Source organism: Saccopteryx bilineata, chromosome 4, assembly GCF_036850765.1.
Source record: "Saccopteryx bilineata isolate mSacBil1 chromosome 4, mSacBil1_pri_phased_curated, whole genome shotgun sequence".
Lineage (NCBI taxonomy): Eukaryota > Metazoa > Chordata > Mammalia > Chiroptera > Emballonuridae > Saccopteryx > Saccopteryx bilineata.
The window spans coordinates 245,505,844-245,530,645 of record NC_089493.1 but is presented as its reverse complement, the minus strand read 5'-3'; the positions used below and the strand labels follow the sequence as shown (position 1 = coordinate 245,530,645).

The 24,802-nt window shown below is 39.0% G+C and overlaps 1 protein-coding gene across 1 annotated transcript in view; it reads right to left on the bottom strand.

The window, feature by feature from the left end:
• Positions 1-9,646: 9,646 nt before the first annotated feature.
• The window catches only part of LVRN (laeverin), a 59,334-nt gene continuing 44,178 nt past the window's right edge, over positions 9,647-24,802 (bottom strand). The window contains exons 15-20 of the mRNA XM_066274116.1: positions 24,498-24,592; positions 22,381-22,488; positions 21,522-21,689; positions 21,171-21,308; positions 13,850-13,925; positions 9,647-9,936 (exon numbers count right to left, since the gene is read on the bottom strand). Of these exons, the coding sequence (XP_066130213.1) occupies positions 9,796-9,936; positions 13,850-13,925; positions 21,171-21,308; positions 21,522-21,689; positions 22,381-22,488; positions 24,498-24,592 (726 nt within the window). The 3' untranslated portion in view covers positions 9,647-9,795. The remainder of the gene's footprint in view (positions 9,937-13,849; positions 13,926-21,170; positions 21,309-21,521; positions 21,690-22,380; positions 22,489-24,497; positions 24,593-24,802) is intronic.

Here is a 24,802-nt window from a genome sequence, read left to right as displayed (position 1 = left end):
CTTCCCCACTGCACATGGATGCCCTCCTCACCCTCCTCGCCCTCCTCAGGCTCTGATGCTTCATGCTGGGCCACCCCAGCCCCAGTCTAGATCGCCTCTTCATCCAGTAGGACTTGGATTCCCCATTCCCACCCTGTTTGGGCTTTGACTGCTCACACCGGTGGCTCCCCTGCATAGATATCCTCCTTACCCTGTTTGGCTCTGACCCATCATGTCATAAGCCCCCTCTGTGCATGGTGTGATCACTCAAATCACTCTTTTTGGGATCTGACATCCTGTGCCAAGCTGCTCTGACTACGTGGACACCCTCTTTGCCCCACTCAAGCTCTCATACCTTTTTCCGGGCCATGGGCCAGCACTGCTCCCTCTTGGCTCCCACTGGGGCAAAAGCCTACCTTTCCCTGCCTCACCCTTAGCACTGATCTCTTTATGAAGGGAAGGAAGAGGAAGAGTCCAAATAATTCTTGTGTTGTAAGAACATCTGAAGAAATATATGTGTTGTAAGAACATCTTTGCTAAATTTTGTTGAATTAGAGAGAAGATCAAGCTGGAGGCAATATATGTGTGGTTTCAGATGCTGCTACTATGCTACGCAAGTCTTTGTGGGGGGAGGCAGTTTTATTTAGTTGTAAGCCCCCTTAAGACTTTGCTTTGGACATATGAATTCTGCTAAAGTTTGGATGGAACAAAGATAGCATTTATTGGGGGTAAACAGGAAAAGTAATCAAGTATAGCTCTCTTTTCAATGCCATCTTATTTTGCTTCTTCATTTTTTCCTTAGAATAATTTGCTTTACAGATAGATTCCTTTACAGGGTTCTAAATTACAGAGGCTCTTTAAAATTTTTTTTCCCATTGATACGAGATAGAGAAAGAGAGGGAGAGTGTGAGAAGCATCACCTCATTGTTCTACTTAGTTGTGCATTCATTGGTGCTTTTTGTATGTGCCCTGACTGGGGATCAAACCTGCGACCTTGGTATGCAGGAATGACACTCTATCCCCAGAACCACCCAGTCAGGCCTTAAATTACAGAGGATCTTGAGTCTTCAAGACTAAGGCATTTCTTCTTTCACTTAATGTCAACAATGGTAAAACACTAACTGGGAGCAGAAAAGCAGCATAAGATTGTGAAAAAAACTTTAATTTCTTTTTTTAATTGATTTTAATTTATTGTGTTTACATAGATTTTAGTGTTGCCCTGAATGCATTCCCCCCTCCCCCATATTCCTCTCAACATCTTCCTTGACCCCCTCCCCCAAATGCCCTCCTGCTTCCCTTCAGGATTATCCCATCCTATCATCCCCTTTCCCTCTGTCCTCTTTTCCTCTGGTCCCTTTGATCCCTCCTCTGTCTCAATTTCCGTTCCTCAGTTCACATTGTTCATTGGATTCCTCAAATGAGTGAGGTCATGCGATATCTTTCTTTTTCTGCCTGGCTTATTTCACTTAACATAATAGTTTCCAGGTCCATCCATGTTGTCACAGAGGTATGTCCCCATAGTATTCCATTGTATATATGTACTACTGCTTTTTAATCCACTCATCGACTGATGGACACTTGGGCTATTTCCAGATATTGGCTATTGTGAACAATGCTGCCATACACATGGGGGTGCATTTCTTCTTTTGAATCAGTGATATGGTGTTCTTGAAATATATTCCTAAAAGTGGGATGGCTGGGTCAAAAGGCAGTTCAATTTTTAATTTTTTGAGGAATCTCCATACTGGTTCCCACAGTGGCTGCACCAGTCTGCATTCCCACCAGCAGTGCAGGAGGGTTCCCCTTTTCTATACATCCTCGCCAACACTTAGTATGTGTTGTTTTGTTGATGAGTGCCATTCTGACTGGTGTGAGGTAGTATCTCATTGTGATTTTAATTTGCATTTCTCTAATGATTAGTGATGTTGAGCATTTTTTCATATGCCTATTGGCCATCTGTATGTCCTCTTTGGAGAAGTGTCTATTCATTTCTTTTGCCCATTTTTTGATTGGATTGTTTATCTTCCTGGTGTTGAGTTTTACAAATTCTTTATAAATTTTGGTTATTAACCCCTTATCAGACATATAGTAGAATATGTTCTCCCGTTGTGTGGTTTGTCTTTTTATTCTGCTCAGATTATCTTTAGCTGTGCAAAAACTTTTTAGTTTGACATAGTCCCATTTGTTAATATATACTTTTACTTCACTTGCCTGTGGAGATAAATCAGCAAATATATTGCCGCAAGAGATGTCAGAGAGCTTACTGCCTATGTTTTCTTCTAAGATGCTAAGGTTTCATGACCTACATTTAAGTCTTTTATCCATTTTGAGTTTATTTTTGTGAATGGTATAAGTTGGTGGTCTAGTTTAATTTTTTTTCAGGTAGCTGTCCAATTTTCCCAACACCATTTGTTGAAAAGGCTCTCTTTAATCCATTGTATGCTCTTACCTCCTTGTCAAATATCAGTTGTCCATAGAGCTGTGGGTTTATTTATAGGTACTCTGTTCTGTTCCATTAATCTATATGCCTGTTCTTATGCCAGTACCAGACTGTTTTGAGTACAATGGCCTTGTAGTATAACTTGATATCAGGAACTGTGATACCACCCACTTTATTCTTCCTTTTCAAGATTGCTGAGGCTATTTGTGTTCTTTTTTGGTTCCATATAAATTTTTGGAATATCTGTTCTATATCTTTGAAGTATGTCATTGGTATTTTAATTGGTATTGCATTGAATTTATAAATTGCTTTGGGTAATATAGACTTTTTTAAAATAATTTTTTTAATTTTATTTATTCATTTTAGAAAGGAGAGAGAGAGGGAGGGAGAGAAAGAGAGAGAGAGAGAGAGAGAGAGAGGAGAGAGAGGGAGAGAGAAGGGGGGAGGAGCAGGAAGCATCAACTCTCATATGTGCCTTGACCAGGCAAGCCCAGGGTTTCGAACCGGCGACCTCATCATTTCCAGGTTGACGCTTTATCCACTGCACCACCACAGGTCAGGCAATATAGACATTTTAATGATGTTTATTCTTCCTAACCATGAGCATGGTATATGCTTCCACTTGTTTGTATCTTCCCTGATTTCTTTTATCAATGTTTTATAATTTTCTGAGTACAAGTCTTTAATCTCCTTGGTTAAATTTACTCCTGGGCACTTTATTTTTTTGGTTGCAATAGTGAAGGGGGTTGTTTCCTTAATTTCTCTTTCTGATAGTTCATTGTTGTTGTATAAAAATGCTTCTGATTTCTGAGTATTAATTTTATATCCTGCCACCTTGCTGAATTTATTTATCAGGTTCAGTAGTTTTTTGACTGAGACTTTAGGGTTTTATATATACAGTATCATATCATCTGCAAATAATGATAATTTTACTTCTTCTTTTCCAATTTGGATGCCTTTTATTTTTTCTTCTTGTCTGATTGTTGTGACTAGAAGTTCCAGAACTATGTTGGATAAGAGTGGTGAAAGGGGACACCCCTGCCTTATTCATGATCTTAAGGGGATTTCTTTTAATTTTTGTCCATTGAGTATGTGTTGACTGTGGGTTTGTCATATATGGACTTTATCATGTTGAGGTATGTTCCTTGTATTCCCACTTTGCTGATAAAGTTTTGATCATAAATGAGTGCTGGATTTTATCAAATGCTTTTTCTGCATCTATTGATATTATCATGTGGTCTTTCTCCTCCTTTTGTTTATGTGATGAATCACATTGATTGATTTGCAAATATTGTACCAGCCTTGCCTCCCCAGAATAAATCTCACTTGATCATGGTGTATGATTTTTTTCATGTATTGCTAGATTCAGATTGCTAATATTTTGTTGAGGATTTTAGCATCTAAATTCATCAGGGATATTGGCCTATAATTTTCTTTCTTTGTTTTGACTTTGCCTTGTTTTGGAATCAGAATTATGCTTGCCTCATAAAAGAAGCTTGAAAGTCTTCTCTCCTCTTGAATTTTTTGAAATAGCTTGAGAAGGATAGAAGTTAGTTTTTCTTTGAATATTTGGTAGAATTCACCTGTAAAGCCATCTGGCCTAGGGTTTTTGTTTGTTGGGAGTTTTTTGATAACTGTTTCTGTCTCATTTGTTGTAATTGGTCTGTTTAGGTTTTCTGATTCTTCCAGATTGATTTTTGAAAGATTCTATGTTTCAAGAAATTTATCCATTTCACCTAGGTTGTCTAACTTTTTGGCATACAGTTCTTCATAGTATTTTCTTACTATCCTTTGTATTTCTGTTGTGTCAGTTGTTATTTCTTCTCTCTCATTTCTAATTTTATTTATTTGAGTCATTTCTTCTTTTTTTCTTGGTGAGTCTGGTTAAAGGTTCATCAATCTTGTTTACCTTTTCAAAGAACCAGCTCTTGGTTTCTTTGATCCTCTATATTGTTTTTTTAGCCTCTATGTCATTTATTTCCACTCTGATCTTAATTATTTCCTTCCTTCTACTTCCTCTAGGCTTTACTTGCTGTTCTTTTTCTAGTTCTTTTATATGCAGGGTTGTTTATTTGAGCTTTTTCTAACTTCTTAAGGTATGCCTATAATACTATGAACTTCCCTCTCAGAACTGCTTTTGCTGTGCCCCATAAATTTTGAGTTGTTTTATGCTCATTATCATTCATTTCTAGGAATTTTTTTATTTCTTCTTTGATCTCATTGTTAACCCATTTGTTATTTAATAACATGCTATTTAGTTTCCATATGTTTGAGTATTTTTTAGTTTTTCTGTTGTGGTTGATTTCTGGTTTCATGCCATTGTGATCAGAGAAAGTGCTCGATATGATTTCAATCTTCTTAAATTTGTTGAGACCACTTTTGTGCACTAACATCTGGTCTATCCTAGAGAATGTACCATGAGAACTTGAAAAGAATGTATATTCTGCTGCTTTAGGGTGAAATGTTCTGAAAATATCTATTAAATCCAGTTGATCTAGTGTGTCCTCTAAGTCTGTTGTTTCTTTGTTAATTTTCTTTCTTGAGGATCTATCTAGTGATGTTAGTGGGGTATTGAAATCCCCTACTATTATAGTCTTGCTGTTGATCTTGCCCTTTATATCCAACAAAGTTTGCTTTATATATTTAGGTGCTCCTATATTAGGTGTGTAGATATTTATAATGGTTATATCTTCCTTTTGGATTGTTGCCTTATCATTATTTAGTGACCTTCTTTATCCCTTATTATAGCCTTTGTTTTAAAGTCCATTTTGTCTAATATAAGTAATGCTACTCAGCTGTTTTTTCATTTCCATTTGCATGAAATATTTTTTCCATCCTTTTACCTTCAGTCTATATGCATCTTTTGTTTTGAGATGTGTCTCTTGTAGACAGCATATATATGGGTCCTGTTTTTTTATCCATGCAGCTACCCTATATCTTTTGATTGGATCATTTAATCCATTTACATTTAAGGTTATTATTGATATGTAGTTGTTTATTGCCTTTTTATTCTTTAAAGTTATATTCCTCTTTTACTATATTCTTTTCCCTTCTTGTTCTGTTTACAACAGGCCCCTTAACATTTCTTGCAGCATTGGTTTGGTTGTAATGAATTCCTTGAATCTTTTTTTCTGGGAAGCTTTTTATTTCTCCTTCATTTTTAAATGATAGTCTTGCTGGATAAAGCACTCTTGGTTGTAGGCTCTTGTTGTCTGCATTACTTTGAATATTTCTTGCCATTCCCTTCTGGCCTCATGTGTTTCTGTTGAGAAGTTGGATGTCATCTTTATGGGGGCTCCTTTGTAGGTGATTGACTTTTTGCCCTTGCAAATTTTAGTGTTTTTTTTTTTATCTCTTAGCTTTGGAATCTTAATTAAAACTTTAATTTCTAATTAGCAAACTGAAAAAAAAATCATGAGTACATTGCACATCTTAACTTTTCTTTAAATGAACAGTATAAAGAAAAACTTTTATAGTTGGAGTGCTAATTGATAAGCTAGTTTTTTACTTAATAAAATATTTATACCATTTAGACAAACCTGTCTCGGTATCACTCCCTGACTTATTGCTATCACAGGAATTAATCAATAATTACTTCTTTTTTTTTACTAAGTACAAGGTGCATTATAATAAAATGTTATTCTTATCTGGAGTAACTGGATTTATCCAAGCCAGAATAACATTTACATTATTCAAAATTCCTTTTCATATTTAGAGGAAGGACAACTAACCAAATATTTGAGCATTTTCTTTTGCAGAAGCACTTTCAGCACTACTTAATCACAGGATTCCCTGGGTTACAAGTGTAATAAGTTCTATAGGTTTGTTCTTCAGGTAAATTTGTATATAAGTTCAAACAGGTACATTTACCTATTAAATGCAACTTAGATGTTTGTCTTAACATAGTATTTATTTTTATATTTCTAAGCATATAAATACTTAAACATTTTCAAATACAATCTTAAACAATCTTGGATGATACAGAAGATGATGGACTTGTTGGAGAGAATGAGGCTGGAATTAAAGAGTCATTCTGCTGCTGGAGTCAGTTTCTTGAAGTAGACATCAAGGGAGGTTTGTATAGAGCTTTTCTTTTTCTCATCATAAACGGCCTTGTAGTATCTCAGGCCTTTGACAATCATACAGTAAACTTTGGTGAACCTCTCTGTATCAGGATCTTACTCCTCTAACTTTACCATTTCTACTTCAGTGAGACAAAAAAAATTAGCTAACTGTTTTGTAGAAGATTTTTTTGGTCCTGGAGTTTCTATGACTCTGTTTACTTCCCTAAACACTATCATCTGCTGCTCTAGTTCCGTAAGTTATTCATTGGTTAGTTCTTTGCCATGGGAGTCCAGTAACTCTATGATATAATTTTCACTGATGTACAACTGTAGCTGGTTACCAATAGCCTTATGGTGTTCCATTTGTAAGTGCAAGTTGTAAGCCAGGTGTTTGTAACTTGGGGACTTACAGTACTACAGAAGCTAAGATATAATGGGATTTTAATTTTCAAAAGATGGCCTGGAAAGCCCTGCCAATGTGCTTCTGGGTAGGATCAGGCTGTGCTTGGCTTCACCCAACAATGGACATCAGTGACACAGGGGTCCCAAGTATCAGCCTTCAACTGCCCTTGGAATGAGAATACAGTGAGGTAGGAAAGACCAAGGACAGAGGAGAGGGACAACCAGGCAGAGGTCAGTGGAAAGGGAGAACAAAGAGAGGGAAGCCAGGGAAGAAAGGGAGGAGGTGGAAGTGGAGGAGAGGAAGATGAGGAAGGAAAGAGCAGTGAGAGGACATGTAACATGGTTATCAAAGATGAAACTGATGATCAGAGGAAATACAGGAGATATGGAAGGAATGTTTAAGAAAACACAGGAAGAGATCTCATACATCACAATTTGAAGACATGGAGATATTTTATTGCTTAAATTTCTATATTTATTTATGTGTTTATTTATTTATTTATTTTAGTGAGAGGAGGGGAGGCGGAGAGACAGGCTCCCCTACCAGGATCCACCTGGCAAGCCCACTTGGGGTCAATGCTTTGCCCATCTGGTGTTTTGCCCTGTTGCTCAGTAACCGAGCTCTTCCTAATACCAGAGGCAGAGGCTATGAAACCATCCTCAGTGCCCAGGGCCAACTCACTCCAATTGAACCATGGCTATAGGAGAAAGAGAGAAAGAGAGAGAAGTGAGAGGAGGAGGAGTAGAGAAGCAGATGGGTGTTTCTCCTATGTGCCCTAACCCAGAATCAAACACAGGACATCCACACACTGGGCTGGCAGGCTACCACTGAGTCAACCGGCCAGAGCTTCAATTTCTAAATTTAAAACAAAAACTTCCTAAACTGTGACCCATGGTTAAATCTAATCTGAATAGATTGTGCTTTGGTTTGTCCTCATGACCAAGTCTCGTAGCCTTCCACTCAGACTCAAGGCACACATTCTTCTGAAGCAATCATGAAGTGAACTTCAGTATTGCATTTTAATTAGTGGCTGCATTAACTTATATAAGAAATAGAGTAGGAACTTTGATCACATTGTCTTGAGTTCATAAAACGTATTTAAAGGTCTTTAATTGACATATTCCTTAGTCTTTACAATATCACTCTGAAGTAGAGAGGAGATCTGTAGTTTAATCCCCATTCTACAAAAATAAAATCAAAATTAAAACATAATTAAATCATATACACACAGCCTGACCAGGTGGTGGTGCAGTGGATAAAGCATTGACCTGGGACACTGAGGACCCAGGTTCAAAACCCCAAGGTTGTCAGCTTGAGCACAGGCTCATCTGGCTTGTGCACAGGTTCACTAGCTTGAGCATGGGGTTGCTGGCTTGAGCATGGGATCATTGGCATGATTTCATGGTTGCTGGCTTGAGCAAGGGGTCACTGGCTTGGCTGAAGCCCTCTAGTCAAGGCACATATGAAAAGCAATCAATGAACAACTAAAGTGACACAGATGTAAGTTGATGCTTCACATCTCTCCCTCTTCCTGTCTTTCTCTCTCTTGCTAAATAGAAAAAAAAATCATATATACACGAACTCTAGAGTAGGATGACTTGCGTTAGCTGTCCTGATTTAATCAAGTGTAATAATACTAAGCTAATTTCATATGTTGTGACTGATGAAAATGTTTAAAGTTGTCTAAACTACAAGTAGGTTAAATTTGGCCAAATGATACCACATTTCAAACATAATCCCCTGAGTGCAGAGCTGCAAAGATTATGCAATGGTTAGCCTTTTAGTTCCATTGCTCTTTATCTGACCACCTCCCTTTGTGCTGAAGATTAGCCCGTGATCAGAGGCAGATTTGACAGCGGGGCACCGGGGGCGCGCCCCGGGCCCCGACTTCATAAGGGCCCTGCAAAACTCCAACTGTACACTTTTTTCTAATGACACCAAGATTGATTTCATATGTGCAATTTTAACATTAATAATACATAATATTTTTTATTTATTTTAAAGTATGGTTAACATGTATTTTTATTGTCCCTGTCTCTCTTTTTTTAAGGGGCCCAATATTTTCTTCTGCAACCAGGGCCTCAACCAACCTTAATCTGCCTCTGCCTGTAATTACTATTGTCTGCTGACATCAAAACCTTTGGCTAAGAGTGTCTGTTACCACAGGTGAATACAGTCAAGAGCTTCAAGGTGGAACCTTCTCCAATCTGGCCACCACAGCAGCAAGCCCAAAGGCACTTCATGGATTTTGGATCCTAAGTCTTTGTGACACTGTACATTCAGTAGCCAGTAAAGTGTGGCCCAGAGTCTTAGGCACTCTGTGGTGAGAGAAGGGGGCAGAAGACACGATTCCGCCTTTAGGGCACTTCACATAGCTGACAAAATGGTACGTTCCTTCTTTGTGAACTTGCTTTTCTTCAGCTTCTCTGATTTCTACGGAGTATTATTCTTTTGGTTTCTATTTCTTTACACTGTTGTTATTTGCTCATTATTCTTTTAAATATTGTATTAAATAAACCCAAGAGTGTTGTAAATCTGTATTACCCTTGGAAAAGAATGTGCTCATTTAGCTGATGATTTAATGTTCCACTGGCCTTCACAACAGAATAAGCAAGACTTTCTAAGGTAAATTTGTTTTTACAGGGCATTTAAAGTAAATCCTGTGGCTCTGTAGCCCAACTGGAAGTGAAATCTTCCCCAGAAGCACAGCAGTGTTGGCAAAATCCTTAGCCATCACTGAGCCTCAGAGCCAATGACATACCACGGCAGGAATAGGACCCTGAGTCGTGAATGTGACTGAAATGCAAATAACAAAACGTGTTTTTCTAGATTCACAGAGTATGGGAAGACAAAATTGTTGGCAAACTGCATTATAATACTCAAGGGGAATGCCAAAGGTGGCCACTGAATTAGGTGTTTTTCCGTAGCCATGCAGCTATCCTGGCACTTCGGTGTTTGTTTTTCAGATTTTCGTTCTTTATTGTCTGTAATTTGGCATGAACTGTGAGCCTCTGGTGCTCCTCCAACATGGGACTGAAAAACTGCTGCAGCTGAAAGGACAAAGAGATGGTCAGGGCACTATCACTTCTTATTTAGACAAAAGCAGACAGAGTTCATGCGGAGCTGCAACATGCTTTTGCAGAGAGCCCTTGAGAGTTGGAACAGGTAGAAATGTGTCAGGACCACCTACTCTGAAGGGTCAGATGTAGACTGGAAGCTCCCTAAAGTGGGAACTTCATCTATTTCATTCACTGCTCTATTCCCCGAGCACCTAGCATAGGTGCTCAGTAAACATTTACTGAATGAGTACTGGGTATGAGGTAAGATTTGTGGACAGAGATACAGTGAGATCTTTTCTTACCTCAAAAAGAAACTTTGCAACTTTCAAAACTGGCACACAACATCTGTGTATTTACAAATGTTATCCTTCATTTAAGAATATTTAGATAGTGGATTTGTTCATTGCCTAAAATTCCTTCATTGAATCAAATCAAGCATTCGGTTACAGGAACATAGCAATATTATGTACAAACCAGACCCCAATTGACTCATTGGTTATATCCCAAATCTATTTCTCCATCAATGAATTAGAACTCAGAACATGTGTGATGGCAGTATACCCATGCCAGCTCACAAAATGTCACTTAAACCACAATGCACTTGAGATTGAGTAGTAATAGGGCTACCAAGACATTACAATGTAAAAGAAAAGGAAAGTTCTAGGGAAAAATAGGTTAAAGAACCAAAAACAAACCTCCCACCCTCTCCCACACCTGCCAGGCAGTGAGAGCCACATGCCTACCCACAGCCACATCTGATTGTGCACCTGCAGCGGGTGGGAGGGGAGTGAGGGTCCGTGGCATTGTAGGCAGGGTTTCATGCGTGCTTGAGAACATGGGAGAGGCCAGACTCCAGCAGGGCAGAGTATAAGGGATAGAGCAAAAGGAGCACAAGAGGGTATAGAGAGGTATAAGAGGAGAAGGGACTCATGGGACTTTCTTTTCATCCTCTTTTTAGCAATTATTTTCAATATTATCATGTGAATTAATACATTATAGTAGGACTGTTGGGCATGATGGGCTTTTGACAAGGATATTCATAATAGCTAACTTGTTTCAAAATTGCAAAAAATTAATCACTGCTAAACATCCACTTTTGCATTAAAAAAACTGACTACCAGTGACTATACAGTTTTGGAACTTTGAGGACTGCTAAATTTATACAACCTTCTCTCATTCATTAAACAACAACAAAACTTTACTGGGTGCTGGAGAGACAAAAATAAATGGGTGCACTTTAGGAGATACACACAAACTCAGTCTTGAATGTGGGCGCTTCCCTTCCAGTATTTCTGGGTGTGCCCTTCCCTCTCTCCTCCAGGGAATCCCTGATAAATCAGGTCTGACAGCTCAGCTTCTTGACCAGCCAAACGGAAACAAAGCTTATTCCTTCAGGAATTAACAGTTCTCCCTCTCTCTCGTTATAACAACTACATAACTGATTGCTTCTCTTTTTCTTGCTCAGGATCAAATTTCAGGCCTTTGCATTTATTTATTTACTTGGCAGGGCAGGAAAGTTGATTTTCCTTTCTTATTTACAAAAGCCTTTTCTATTTTCTATTTTTATTAATATAGTTCTAGCCCATGGCTAATTTATACTCATGTATTTTTAAAAAATTTGTCATCAACATTACTGAGGTAAAATTGATATACAATAAACTGTATCTACTTAGAACGTACAAGTTGAGCTTTGATCTTTGTATACACCTGTGGAACCATAGCCACGATCCAGTGAGAGTCCATTTCCATCATCCACAGAGTATCTTTGTGCCCTTCTAGTCTACCCCTCCCTCAGTCCCAGGCAACCACTGAGCTACCTTTTGTTATTATAGCTCAGTTTGCTTTTCCTAGAAAGTGTCTGGTTGCTTTTATTCAGCATAATAATCCACATTGCTATACAAATTTGTTCCTTTTATTAATATTATTATTGTGGGGCAGTATCTCATTGTGTGAACATATTACATTTTCTTTATCTATTCACCTATTGATGAACATTTGTATGGTTTCCAGTTTTTGGCTAATGTCAATAAAGCTGATATGGACATTCATGTACAAGTCTTTGTATGCACAGAGGTTTCCATTTCTCTTGAGCAAAAACACAAAAGTGGAACTGTTGGGTCACATGTATCTAATTTACCTTTAAAAATACTGCCTGTTTTCTATAGTGGTTATACCATGTTTTATTCCTACCAGTAGGGTAAGTCACTTTACATCTTTGCCAACCTTTGGTAGTATAAATCATCCTAATTTTACCAAAGCTACTGTGTGTACAGAGATTGTATGTATATTTTACTTTTGTTTTGCTTTGCGCATGCGTAGTTTTGTAGACATTTGCTTTTATCCCTCAGTTTACCTTGTGGTTATAGGATACCCTTTTTTTTTACAGAACAAATCCCCACCCCCACCCCCATCCTAGTGTTTATGGTTTGGGAAGGGCTGCTTCCAATTGTAGGCACATGACCCAGGCCAGGACAATTAGAATATTTCATTCCCCCAGACACGGTGATTATGACCAAAGTAGGCCCAACCTGAGTCTTTCATTCAGGGCTGGAACTTGAAACTGGGTGAGAAAGGATTTCTTTTTCTTCTTTTACACCTGAGGATGCTAAGGATCATGTAAGCCTAGAGCTACGCTTGCTTCCCTGTAGAGGAAGCCAGCCTAAGGAGAAATTCAGCCCAGAGGAAAGAAGAGACTAGAAACAGCAAGCCCCGTATTAGGCTCTAGAATATAAATATAATTAAAATATGGGTTCAGTCCTGAAGAAGCTCATTTTAGCCTCATGGAACAGACATACTGTTTTTATACTCTAATTACAATATAATGTGGTAAGTGCTATGATAAAGATATTGACAGAATGACTTGGGAATATGGAGGAGGAAAGGGTATAAATCAGTTTATAAAAATTTCTTAGAGTCTGACCAGGTGGTGGCACAGTGGATAGAGCGTCGGACCGGGATGCAGAGGATCCAGGTTCAAGACCCCGAGGTTGCCGGCTTGAGCGTGGGCTCATCTGGTTTGAGCGAAGCTCACTAGCTTGGACCCAAGATCACTGGCTCAAGCAAGGGGTTACTCAGCCTGCTGTAGCCCCACGTTCTAGGCACATATGAGAGAGCAATCAATGAACAACTAGGGTGTTGCAATGAAAAACTGATGATTGATGCTTCTTATCTCTCTCTGTTCCTGTCTGTCCCTATCTATCCCTCTCTCTGACTCTTTCTCTGTCTCTGTAAAAAAACAAAAACAAAAACAAAAACATAACAAAAAAAATTCTTAGAATAAGATGTTTGAAACAGGGTCTTAAAGGATAATTAGGAATTATCCAGTCAAGAACAGGGCTGGGGACGGCACCCCAGGCAGAAGGCAGAGTGTTTCTGACATCTAGAAAATGTGAAACAACACACAATAATTTCAGAAAATCTGTAGGTGACAGAATACAGCTAGAGGAGAAGTGTTTGGAGGTGTCTGTCTCTCTTGCTTTCTGATACTCAGTAGTGAGTTGGGTAAAAATGAACCTAGAGAGTAAGGCAGGGGTCAGCTTATTAAGGGCTTTGTGTGCTAAAAAAAAAAAAAAAAGTTTACAATTTCCTAAAATGATGAGCTACTGAAGCCTTGGGAGCAGGGCAATGGCTGCAGCAATGTGAGGAACAGATGGAGGCAAGACCAGTCTGGGTAGGAAGCCTGGGCCAGTCTACTGCAGTAATTCAGGTGAGAAAGAAGGATGTCCAACCCTCAGAAGCAAGATAGAATTAGAACACACTTCATGCACACTTATAATAGCACCAGTGGGAGTATAGAGTGTAATCATTCAGACAAGCATATTATTTTTAATTTTAGCAACTCCAAGTGACATAAAAAAGTGGCTTCCAAATTATTGTTATAATTCACATTATCTAAAGTACTTACCTCCGTGATCTGTAAATCTGTGCTGATGGTTCTCCCTATTATATACATCAGAGTAACCAATGATTGTATTCCATACCTAGAAAGCAACAAGATGCTAATCAGGGTTGGGAAATGTTTTGCAAGAGAAAGTTATATTTTATTTGTCAGATAAATGCTAAATATATAGCCCCTTCTAATTTCTATCTCCCAAATCTAACAGAAAATATATATGAACTAGTTTACCTTCATTTTTTGATGGAAAATCTATTATGTAAAAAATTCTACTAGCACTAAAAAATATTTATAGTTAAATAATGATTTGTGTAACAGTTTTTAACTTACTCAAATGTAAAAAGCTCCTCTTAAAAACAATATCAATGACAACATTTTTATCTTTTTAAATGAGGTGGTTAGAACAGATGTCACATACCTCAAATTAAGAAAATGTGTAAAGAAGTAAGCTAATAATGTAAATTCGGCCTCTTAACAGTAGTTAATGTGGGAACAATTTCAGAAACTCTAAAATACCCTAAAAGCTCATTTAAAATTTTGTATTTGTATAAGCTTTTCAGAGAGAGGATCCATATCATCTGAGACTCTGCAAATGTTGGTGATCACTCAAGGTTAAGTGCCTGGCTCTAACCCACTTATGTTCCCTCGAATAAGCATGGTCATTGAAATGTCTTCCTTAGTTTAGTGTCCTTGAATATCCAACAAGAATCATCTTTTAAAAAGCCATGAAATGTTGCTATAAAGAGCAGATACATACCTGCCCAAAGTGGTGTCGTACTTAAAAAATAAACAGTTTTGAGTGCATTAAAAAAAGAAAGAAAATTAAAATAGGGTTAATATGGACTGAACAAGAAATGGTTGAACTGCCTTGACAGTTAATATACACAATTGATTTATTTCAAAATGTATACCTGAAATTGAAAATTTCAAGAGTTTATGTTGACATAAAACACAAACAAGGATGAGAGAAAACAGTGCTTTTGTTCTTTTTAAGTTCCCAGCTATAACATAAACCATGGAGGGAAAAAGACAGTCTGCATGTAATTCAGACACGCAAACTTGTTTCTATGGGGAAAGAGGAAATATTTCTTAGTTCTTCATTTTTATTGGCCCGGTATTAAAAAGCCTGTGAGATGACTCAATAAACTTGGCAAAATTTGCAAAGAAACCAAAATCCAACCTTTTTAAAAAAACTGGAAAACTACTTAGGGTACTAAATGTGTGATTTTTCTATCAGATCCAGGAGAAACTTATCCCAACAAGCAGGGGATAACTTGAAGTTACCTTGGGCAACTTATAAACTGTAAAGATGGGGACTAATACATAGTTAGAAGCATTGTTTTGGAGAGTAACTGAGATAATGCATGTTGAGGCACCTATCAGAACACCTGGCACTCATCATTCCTTCTTGTTCTTGCAACTTCATTCAAGAGGAGATATTTTCAAGACAGAGGATTTGTCACTCTTGTTGGGAGAGCAATCTCTTAGAAATATTATTGAAGAAAAATGTTTACTTTACAAATAGTTCATCTTTCTAGTAGTCAAATACATTCTAATTAAGATAAAGACAAGAGCCAGTGGGTATCTGCATAATTACCTTTTTAGAAATATTGATAACATTCAAAGCTAGACAGTGATTTGGTCCTCTAGTCTTGCTTGCTTTCTACCTCTCTTCTTTCCCACAATTCCCTTCCCCCTGTCACATCTGACTTCCTGTAGCAGGCATGGCCACTAGGCAAGCATGGGGGCACCAAGGCATCCAGCCCGATCCAGTGACAGGCCATGGGAAAGGTTCTACTCCAACATCTCAACTCATTTCCCTTGTGCTTCCTCCTATTTAACCCTTTCAACTCTGCATTCTCCATCATAAAGAAACAACAGAATAGAAGTGAAAATATGTACAGGTTTCAAGTTCCAGACTTCAGGCAATATAACAATATTTGGAGGAGAAATCAGGTGTTCGGTAAAGAAAAGGGTAAGATTCCTTTTGGACCAGCTGAGTTTGAAACTGATTATACATACCCTGTGTTCTATAGTCAAATAAAGCTAGGGTTTTCCTGGAAGCTGTGAAATCCACATTGTTTTAAGAAAGCCAAAAGCAACTTAACAAGGATGATAAGGGCACAAAATAATTTCTACCACATACAATAAAAGCCACAGAAATCCTATTGTTTCATCTCTTGTCGCACATTCTTCCATAGAATCTATTTACACCTGCATTTACATACTGATTTTCCTGTAACCTGAAAGATGTCTTCATGGTCAGTAGAGATTCTTTTATTTAGACCAGTGTTCAAAGGAGCATTTTGGGTCCATCAAGTAATTACCCCTCAGCAACCAGTATAGTGCCTGCATGTGAGAGTGAGGGACAGGACCAGACTGAAGCTATTTTCCTCAAATATTCCAAAGTATATTTTCAGATGAGGCCTCCTGAGAAGAACCCTGGGCCTGGCCGAGGGAGCAGATGTTCCTAACTGCTACTGGCAGTGTGCTCAACTCCGCATTGACTAGCCCTGTGTCCTCTTCCGCAGTGCCCTACGCTCCAGCCAGTGATCGTGAGCAGTGCCAAGTCCGTCTTTCAGTTCTTCCGTGTGGAAGGTGACTTTTTCCAACTCTGCCTGTTTAAATCTCACTCAATTCCCTTTCTTCCCTTTGAACCTCCAAAGCCCTCTCCAACTCCATCTCCACATTCTAATCACTTTATATCCGCAGCAACAGCTTAAACTGTGCCTTGGCATAGAAAAAACCAAGACATTTTATTACTACAAAGAATCTTAGAATTCGTCGGCCTAGCTTGCGGAGGACCCGGGTTTGATTCCCGGCCAGGGCACACAGGAGAAGCGCCCATTTGCTTCTCCACCCCTCCACCGCGCTTTCCTCTCTGTCTCTCTCTTCTCCTCCCACAGCCGGGGCTCCATTGGAGCAAAGATGGCCCGGGCACTGGGAATGGCTCTGTGGCCTCTGCCTCAGGCGCTAGAGTGGCTCTGGACGCAACATGGAGACGCCCAGGAGGGGCAGAGCATCGCCCCCTGGTGGGCAGAGCATAGCCCTTGGTGGGCGTGCCGGGTGGATCCCAGTCGGGCGCATGCGGGAGTCTGTCTGACTGTCTCTCCCTGTTTCCAGCTTCAGAAAAATGGAAAGAAAAAAAAAAAAAAAAGAATCTTAGAATTAATCAAATACATGTCTTTCATTTTATAGAAGAGGAAACTAAGGCCGAAATGTTTATAGGCAAACAGTAAATAGATGTTCCAGTTCCAGTTCTAAATGAGCGGGTGGAGTATTTACTTTCTCATCTTTCTCCTGATACAACAGATCTACCAGCAAAATGACACCTTGTATACATTAGCACATATAGTGTGTAGCAGGATTACAGATGTAAGATGCTAGGCGAAATATATGAAAAACTCTAATTACCTTCCACAGGGCTTCTTGGAGCCATTAAGATGCTAACATATACTGTGAATTTACAAAAGCGGAGGTTAAAACAGATGTTTTTGGGGGCTATTGTCTTCCTTGTTAACAGAAGGCTTATCAACATCTTTCATGTATAATGCTTAGTGAAATATACTGGAGAAACACTAATTTCAGTACCAACTTGCAAGTGATCAGTGACATTTTAGCAAATTCAGAATAAATCCTTTCCACATTATTAATATAAAACAATTTGTCATAGAATTCGTTTACTTATATTTTTATACCACCTTTATCATTTTATGAAGACAAGTGACATGTATATATTCATGTTAAATATAACTTTAATAAATGATAAATATTCTTATGTAGAAAAAAGTAAACATTCCTATGCCATTTTACTGTATATCATATTTTAATTATTAATTTTAAATTGTTATATATTTCCTTCTAACCATAAATATTTCCCAGGGATTAAACCCACAACATTGGTGTATCAGACGATACTCTACCAACTGGGTGCTAGGCCAGGGCTGGTGAATATAAATGGAACTCTAAAAATAAATGTATTAAATGGAGAAAACACGTTTATTTGAATCTAAAAGACTTTTTGAACCAGACATTAATGTGCAAAAGGAGTGAACTGAGATGAATTTACCATAAACAGAATAGGCATCTATTTTATGAGCATAGCATTTTGTCTATAAAAGAGAAATACTCAAGCCATGGTTAAAAGTTCATGTATTTATCATTTTAAGAACTTCCTGGGGTAAGGATAAGATCCATTCAGATTTTTAAAATTTCCTTCTCTACTCTTATTTAATACAGTAATATAGATCATTTAAATAAATTGCCAGGCAATGGGTATTTCAGAAAGTGCTACCAACATGTCCCTGTTCTGTAAATGCAGAAAAAAAAATGTTCTAAGAAATAAAAATTAAAACACACTTGAAGTCCCTTAAATGAAGAGCAATCTTTCCCAGGGCTTGCTCAAAGCCATTTGGGGGCTCCTGCGCTATGTATGGTATAAGAAAAGAGGACAAACTGAACCAAGGGCTGGTTTACCCTGAGGCAGTGCCACCCCATTGAACTTCCTGCAATGATGGGAATGTTTGATACCTGGACTGGCTGTAATATAGCTTCCGGCCACCTCGAACACTTAAAACAGGGCGAGTGCAAGGAAGGAACTGAATTTTAAGTTTTATTTAACTTTAATTTAAATGTGAATATCCATATGTTAGCTAGTGATTATCATGTTGCGCAATGCAACCTTAGATAAGTTTTTAAATCTAGTGTCAACTGGTTCCATGTTGCACTGTGCCAGAGTCACCCAGGGAGCTAGTGAGAGGTACAGATTTCCAGCCCTAGTTGGGCAGAGTCTGAATTTGAAGGGTTAGGTGCGCTTGGTAGTCTCTGGTGACCTAGCCACTCCGGGTGATTCCAAATTTCTGCCCCATTAGAAAGTGTCTGGTTGGCCCTGGCCGGTTGGCTCAGCGGTAGAGCGTCGGCCTGGCATGCGGGGGACCCGGGTTCGATTCCCGGCCAGGGCACATAGGAGAAGTGCCCATTTGCTTCTCCACCACCCCCTCTCCTTCCTCTCTGTCTCTCTCTTCCCCTCCCGCAGCCAAGGCTCCATTGGAGCAAAGATGGCCCGGGCGCTGGGGATGGCTCCTTGGCCTCTGCCCCAGGCGCTACAGTGGCTATGGTCGCGGCAGAGCGACGCCCCAGAGGGGCAGAGCATCGCCCCCTCCCCTAGTGGGCAGAGCGTTGCCCCGGTGGGCGTGCCAGGTGGATCCCGGTCGGGCGCATGCGGGAGTCTGTCTGACTGTCTCTTCCCGTTTACAGCTTCAGAAAAATACAAAAAAAAAAAAAAAAGAAAGTGTCTGGTTTACGCTTAGAGCGAATAGGGCCTGTGGTTGACAGGCACCATGCCACCTTGAACCATAACAACAACACGTAATAATCCTTAACACAAGTACACACCCAGTGCCAGGCACTAGTAAATACTAAGCCTGGACATAACTGTGAACCTATGCCTTATTCAGGGTCCAGCAGGGCTTCGAGGAAATGGAGATGTGATAGCCTATGGTGATCACAAGGTCCTCAGGCAAATTATGACATAGTTCTTAAAGAACCTGTTCTCTCAACATTTTAATTCCAAAATCACTACTAGGTTGTTCAGCAGGAAGTTCTGAAAGAAGACAGTCAGGGACTGTAGCTGTAGCGAATGACCTTGGGTAATATGACCCTAGCAGCAAGAAGGCAGATAGCTTCAAAGACCTGGCAAAGCCAGGCATTTCATACCTAGAGTGAGCATGGAGATGAAGTGTTGTTACAAGCTCCAGGGAGAGAGGTCAAAAACTAACAGACAACCCTAAAAGGTTGGCATCTCTGAAACCTCACTTAACAAGGGGACCTATAGAAATGGTCCCAAATTCCCAGTGAGAAATCAGACCTAGGGAGGAGGGTATTATCTTTAATGATTTAAGCAAAAATGGAAACACCATTTACCCCCAAGGTCTTAGGGATCCCAGGAAATTTAAGGAATTCATAAGGCTCTCTGAAGCAATGAACCTAAAATAATAAATAATTGAAAATGGGAGATAAAGACAATTTTCTCAATACGTGAGGAGGCTATGTGTAGTCCACTGATAAGCCAGTACATGGTACTATACAAATAAGCTTTTGTCTACATGTTTTTAATTTCAGATTTAAAGTTACGTTTTCTTTTGGTGTTGTAAAGGTGTTCAATAAATGTACACAAAAAGAACAAACAAACAAAAACCTACCCTATTCCATTATTTTGCACTTTAAGAGAGCCATATTCAGGCCCTGGCCAGTTGGCTCAGTGGTAGAGCATTGGCCTGGCATGCAGGAGTCCCAGGTTCGATTCCCAGCTGGGGCACACAGGAGAAGCGCTCATCTGCTTCTCCACCCCTCTCCCTCTCCTTCCTCTCTGTCTCTCTCTTCCCCTCCCGCAGCCAAGGCTCCACTGGAGCAAAGTTGGCCTGGGCACTGAGGATGGCTCTATGGCCTCTGCCTCAGGCACTAGAATGGCTCTGGTTGCAACAGAGCGACGCCCAGATGGGCAGAGCATCGCCCCCTGGTGGGCATGCCGGGTGGATCCCGGTCGGGCACATGCGGGAGTCTGTCTGACTGCCTCCCCGTTTCCAACTTCAGAAAAATACAAAAAAAAAAAAAAAAAGAGAGAGAGAGAGAGAGAAAACCATATTTATATTCTTTAAGATTTTTATTCAAATATACTTTCTGTTTCAAAAGAACTTATTTATAAAAGGTATCTTCCAACTTTACAGGTTTTTGGACTTAAACTGTTAGCTACTTTTTATCTGCTAACTCTGCAGTATGTGACCATTAGGCATGTATGCTGTGTGATATTTGTATGTCAGTGTATATTTTACTCAACAGATGGGCTAGGAAGCAAGCAGATTAATTTTAAATGATGAGAGATATAAAAAAGTTCAAGAATATGGAATTGAGATACATAAAGGGAATCTGACAAAACACATGAATAACATCCAGGCTGATGTAATAAGTTGTGTTGTTTCCTAAAGATACAGTGATGTAGTTCACAAAATAAATGAATGGGTGATGTATGTGTATACCCCCAAAAAACATGACTTGCTCTAATCCGTGTTTCAAACTTGTTCGTGGGCACCATGGGGAGATTGTGGTATAAAACCATCTCATGCAAATCCATTTTCACACAGAAAGTTGAAACTAAGGATAAGTGACTTTCTCTTCTATAACATAGCCAGTTTGTGCTGAGACTGCATGCAGGAAAAGCCATCACTTTTTTAGTCAGTACAAAGCACTTCTGTGACCTAGCCAGATGCACGCTGTGCATGCAGTGCCAACCTAATGCCCTGCATGAAGGAGTGGTCTCCTATCTCCTGCTTACCTCTCACTCACAGCTTGCCAGTTGTTGACTAAGAAGTCTTTTGCGACATACCGGCCAACTTCAGATGCCGCCACAACTTCAATTATATTTGTATCATTAAAATTGAATGGAGATGTAGTGATGGCATATTCCATATATCTGCAAAATGCATTTTCAGAAAATAATTATGTAAAACTTTTCAAACATAAAAGGTTAAATTAAATAAATGAAATCAAAATCCCATATGATTCTAAGTTAATGATGCACAAATATTTATTCATTCTTATCTCAGCACAGTTCTATTTTTCTCCCTTCGGTTTATTAATTGCATTCTTCCACCAGGAACTTTGAAGGTAAGTTGATCATAATCACCTGTTAAGTATCCATGGGTCTTTACTGCAGCTCATTGCAAGAATAAGTTGAATCCTTTCTTCTTCCTCTGTGTTATTATTGTAGATACTGAACAAAAAGTCCCATTCTTTATCGCTTCCCAAGGCAATGCCATAACATAAAATCTCAGTTTGAATTGGGTAAGGCATTCTGTAAAGTATAACATGCAATGATATTTATCAGAGCAGTTAAGTTATATGCTTATCTAGGCTATCATGTAATTAGAATTATATATCTAGAAAAAAAAGTGTTGAGATCTCAGATATAAAGATCAAAAGTAGGAATCTAGAAAGGCAGCTATCATGAGATGAGATCATCAAATTAGTTTAGAAACTAAAGGTTTTAAGAGAAGTAAATTAGAACAGTACAAGCAGTAAGTATATGCTGATAATAAATGTGGTCTCATATCTTATTACCACATTTCCCAAGAGTCCATCTGAGGTGACACACTAGAAGTAATATAATAAACCCAAAATAATAGTCTTAGTCTCAGCTCCCAGTGAGATAGCGAACTCATAGAGAAAAAGGGGCACTGATGTAGATATCTGTGATATACATATCATAAAGAATAACCTAAAGAAGACTCCAAATAAGCACATGTGCCTATAGGGAAGACCCTGGCAGTGGTGAGTCCTGGGTGACAATCACTGTATACATTCTAATCGACTGTTATACATAGACTTGCACTAGACCATTGGTTAAATAAAAAGGATACTTGAAAAAAAACAGGAGAAAGAGATCAGCCAAAGGAAAACAAAAGTCACTCCCAGAGTGAGAAGGCAGAGAAACTGTTGGTGTTGAAACAGAACAAAAACAAGGATAATTACAGTATTACTCTTACTCATTCTCTGGGTAGTGCATCCAGTTTTTGAAAAGTTCTCTTGACAGCTGAAGACAGTCTTCAAGGCCCAACAAACATGCAGTTCCAAAAAGTTTTCCCAGTGATATTCTTGAAGGAAAAGTCAAAGAAAACCACTTTATTTTGCATTACTACACTATTTTTTTTTGCCTCCAAGACAATATTTTATAAAAGGATGGATATTTTAAAACATCCTTCCAATAACATCAGGTTTGCTTTTAAAAAAATGTTTTTGTATTTAAATTTCAGAGCAATGTTTGCCGAGAGGCTCTCGGGCACCAAATAAGCTCCTAGGACTGATATTTTTAAAAAAGCTAGAAATAAATTACTGCCACCCTTCATCTCCCTCAATCACGTACGGTGTACACACTCCACATCTGTTATCAATTTATTTTTCCTCCATTTTACAATAATTGCCTTGTGGATAAAAAAAAAATGTCTTTAGAGTATTTGATCTAATATTCTTAAAAATAAAGTTCTTTATACATGGAAAGTAAAGAGGGTGGTTTATTTCTCTCCTTGGATAATGTGCTTTCCCTTGCTTAAGTTTCTGTTTCTTCATCAATTCCTCCTGGCTATTATAGTTATGGCCAGAAAAAGAATTCAAGTTATATTATACACACACACACACACACACACACACACACACACACACACACAGTTGAACAGGGGTACACATTATGGTTCAAAACAAAAATAAGTTCCTAAGCAGACAATGAAGAACAATCAATAATATCCAGAGAAGCAATGCCTTGAGGTGTGCCTCCTTACAGTCCCTTAGTTAGGGGTTGGTGGTAAAGGAATTCAAACTGGCCGTAAGTTTCCAGAAGAGGCAAGAGCCAAATCTCTATTGCTCCACCCACTTGAACTGAGGTTTCAGCCCAGCTTGACCTGGCCTTCTGATAAGTGTAAGTGTAGTGTCCAGGGTGGAGGCTCTCTGAGAGACAGCTCCAAGCATTCACTTACACATATACTCCCTCTCCCCACCCAGCCCAAGCTGGCTGCAGCAAGGGCACTCCAAACATACTGGTCTTGGGATGCTGCAGAGAGCAGGTCACTTCAGTTCAATGAACTCATCCAAGGATATGACTAGTTAACAGGTGTGCTGCCTGACTGGGCACACTTATCCTTCCTGTTTATTCACAGATGCCTACACACTTACTATCCCAGCTAGTCCTCCCTGTCTTCCATTCAATCTTGTCCATTCAACCCTATGTCCTTCTCCATTTTCAGAAGGATACTCATGAGAGATAATAATCACATTCTGCATACTGTGTATTTTTTCCTTGGTCTAATTCATTTCAGCTGGATTTGACTAGTGCTGTATATATATAGAATCCCTGTACCGCTGTTGATTACAAACTCCCTTTCTAAATCTAGAAGCCCAGCGCACACACACAAACCTCGGGTTATTGATATAGGCTGACTTTACTTAGCACAACCCTTCTCCAACTGTAAGACATACTTACAATTTTAACCAGTAGCCTAAGATTTGAGATTATTGAGCTATAAATCCCTGCATACACGCATATGTGCTTTGCAGGTAAATTAAGATCCCAAAATATTATTTTCTATTAGGATACAAGTAGCTCACCAATCACAAAGCTAATGTTCTAAAATCATAGGTATTAAGACCTTATTATGTAGGCCCTGGCCAGTTGGCTCAGCGGTAGAGCCTCAGCCCGGCGTGTGGAAGTCCAGGGTTAGATTCCCAGCCAGGGCACACAGGAAAAGTGCCCATCTGCTTCTCCACCCCTCCCCCTCTCCTTCCTCTCTGTCTCTCTCTTCCCCTCCTGCAACCAAGGCTCCACTGGAGCAAAGTTGGCCCAGGCGCTGAGGATGGCTTCATGGCCTCCACCTCAGGTGCTAAAATGGCTCCGGTTGCAATGGAGCAACACCCCAGATGGGCAGAAAATTGCATCTGGTGGGCTTGCTGGGTAGATTCTGGTCGGGTGCATGTGGGAGTCTGTCTCTCTGCCTCCCTGCTTCTCACTTCAGAAAAAAAAAGCCAGAAAAAAAATGATCTTATTATGTAAATCTGGAAGCCTATTTATTAGTATGAATCATTTCATGCAATTATCAGTTCAAAAAATACTTACAGAGCTAAATAGTCATCTTGTAATGCTGCCACATTTTCACGAATTATAGTTGAATAAATATTCCATATTGAGTTCAATCTCTTTAGTAGATACTTCTATAAACAATAAAGAAAACACTCTGTTAGTTCTGGCTCCCAGCATTGAATTTGCACTGTGTTTCTCTTTATCACAAGACATTAATAGTGACAGATATTTCTTCAGAAATGATCTCTATTTGTTAGTAATGTGTAATTGGTTTATTTTGTAATCTCCCTAGGTAGTTTTCTCAAACAAAATATGGGGTTTACATTAATACCAAATTACAA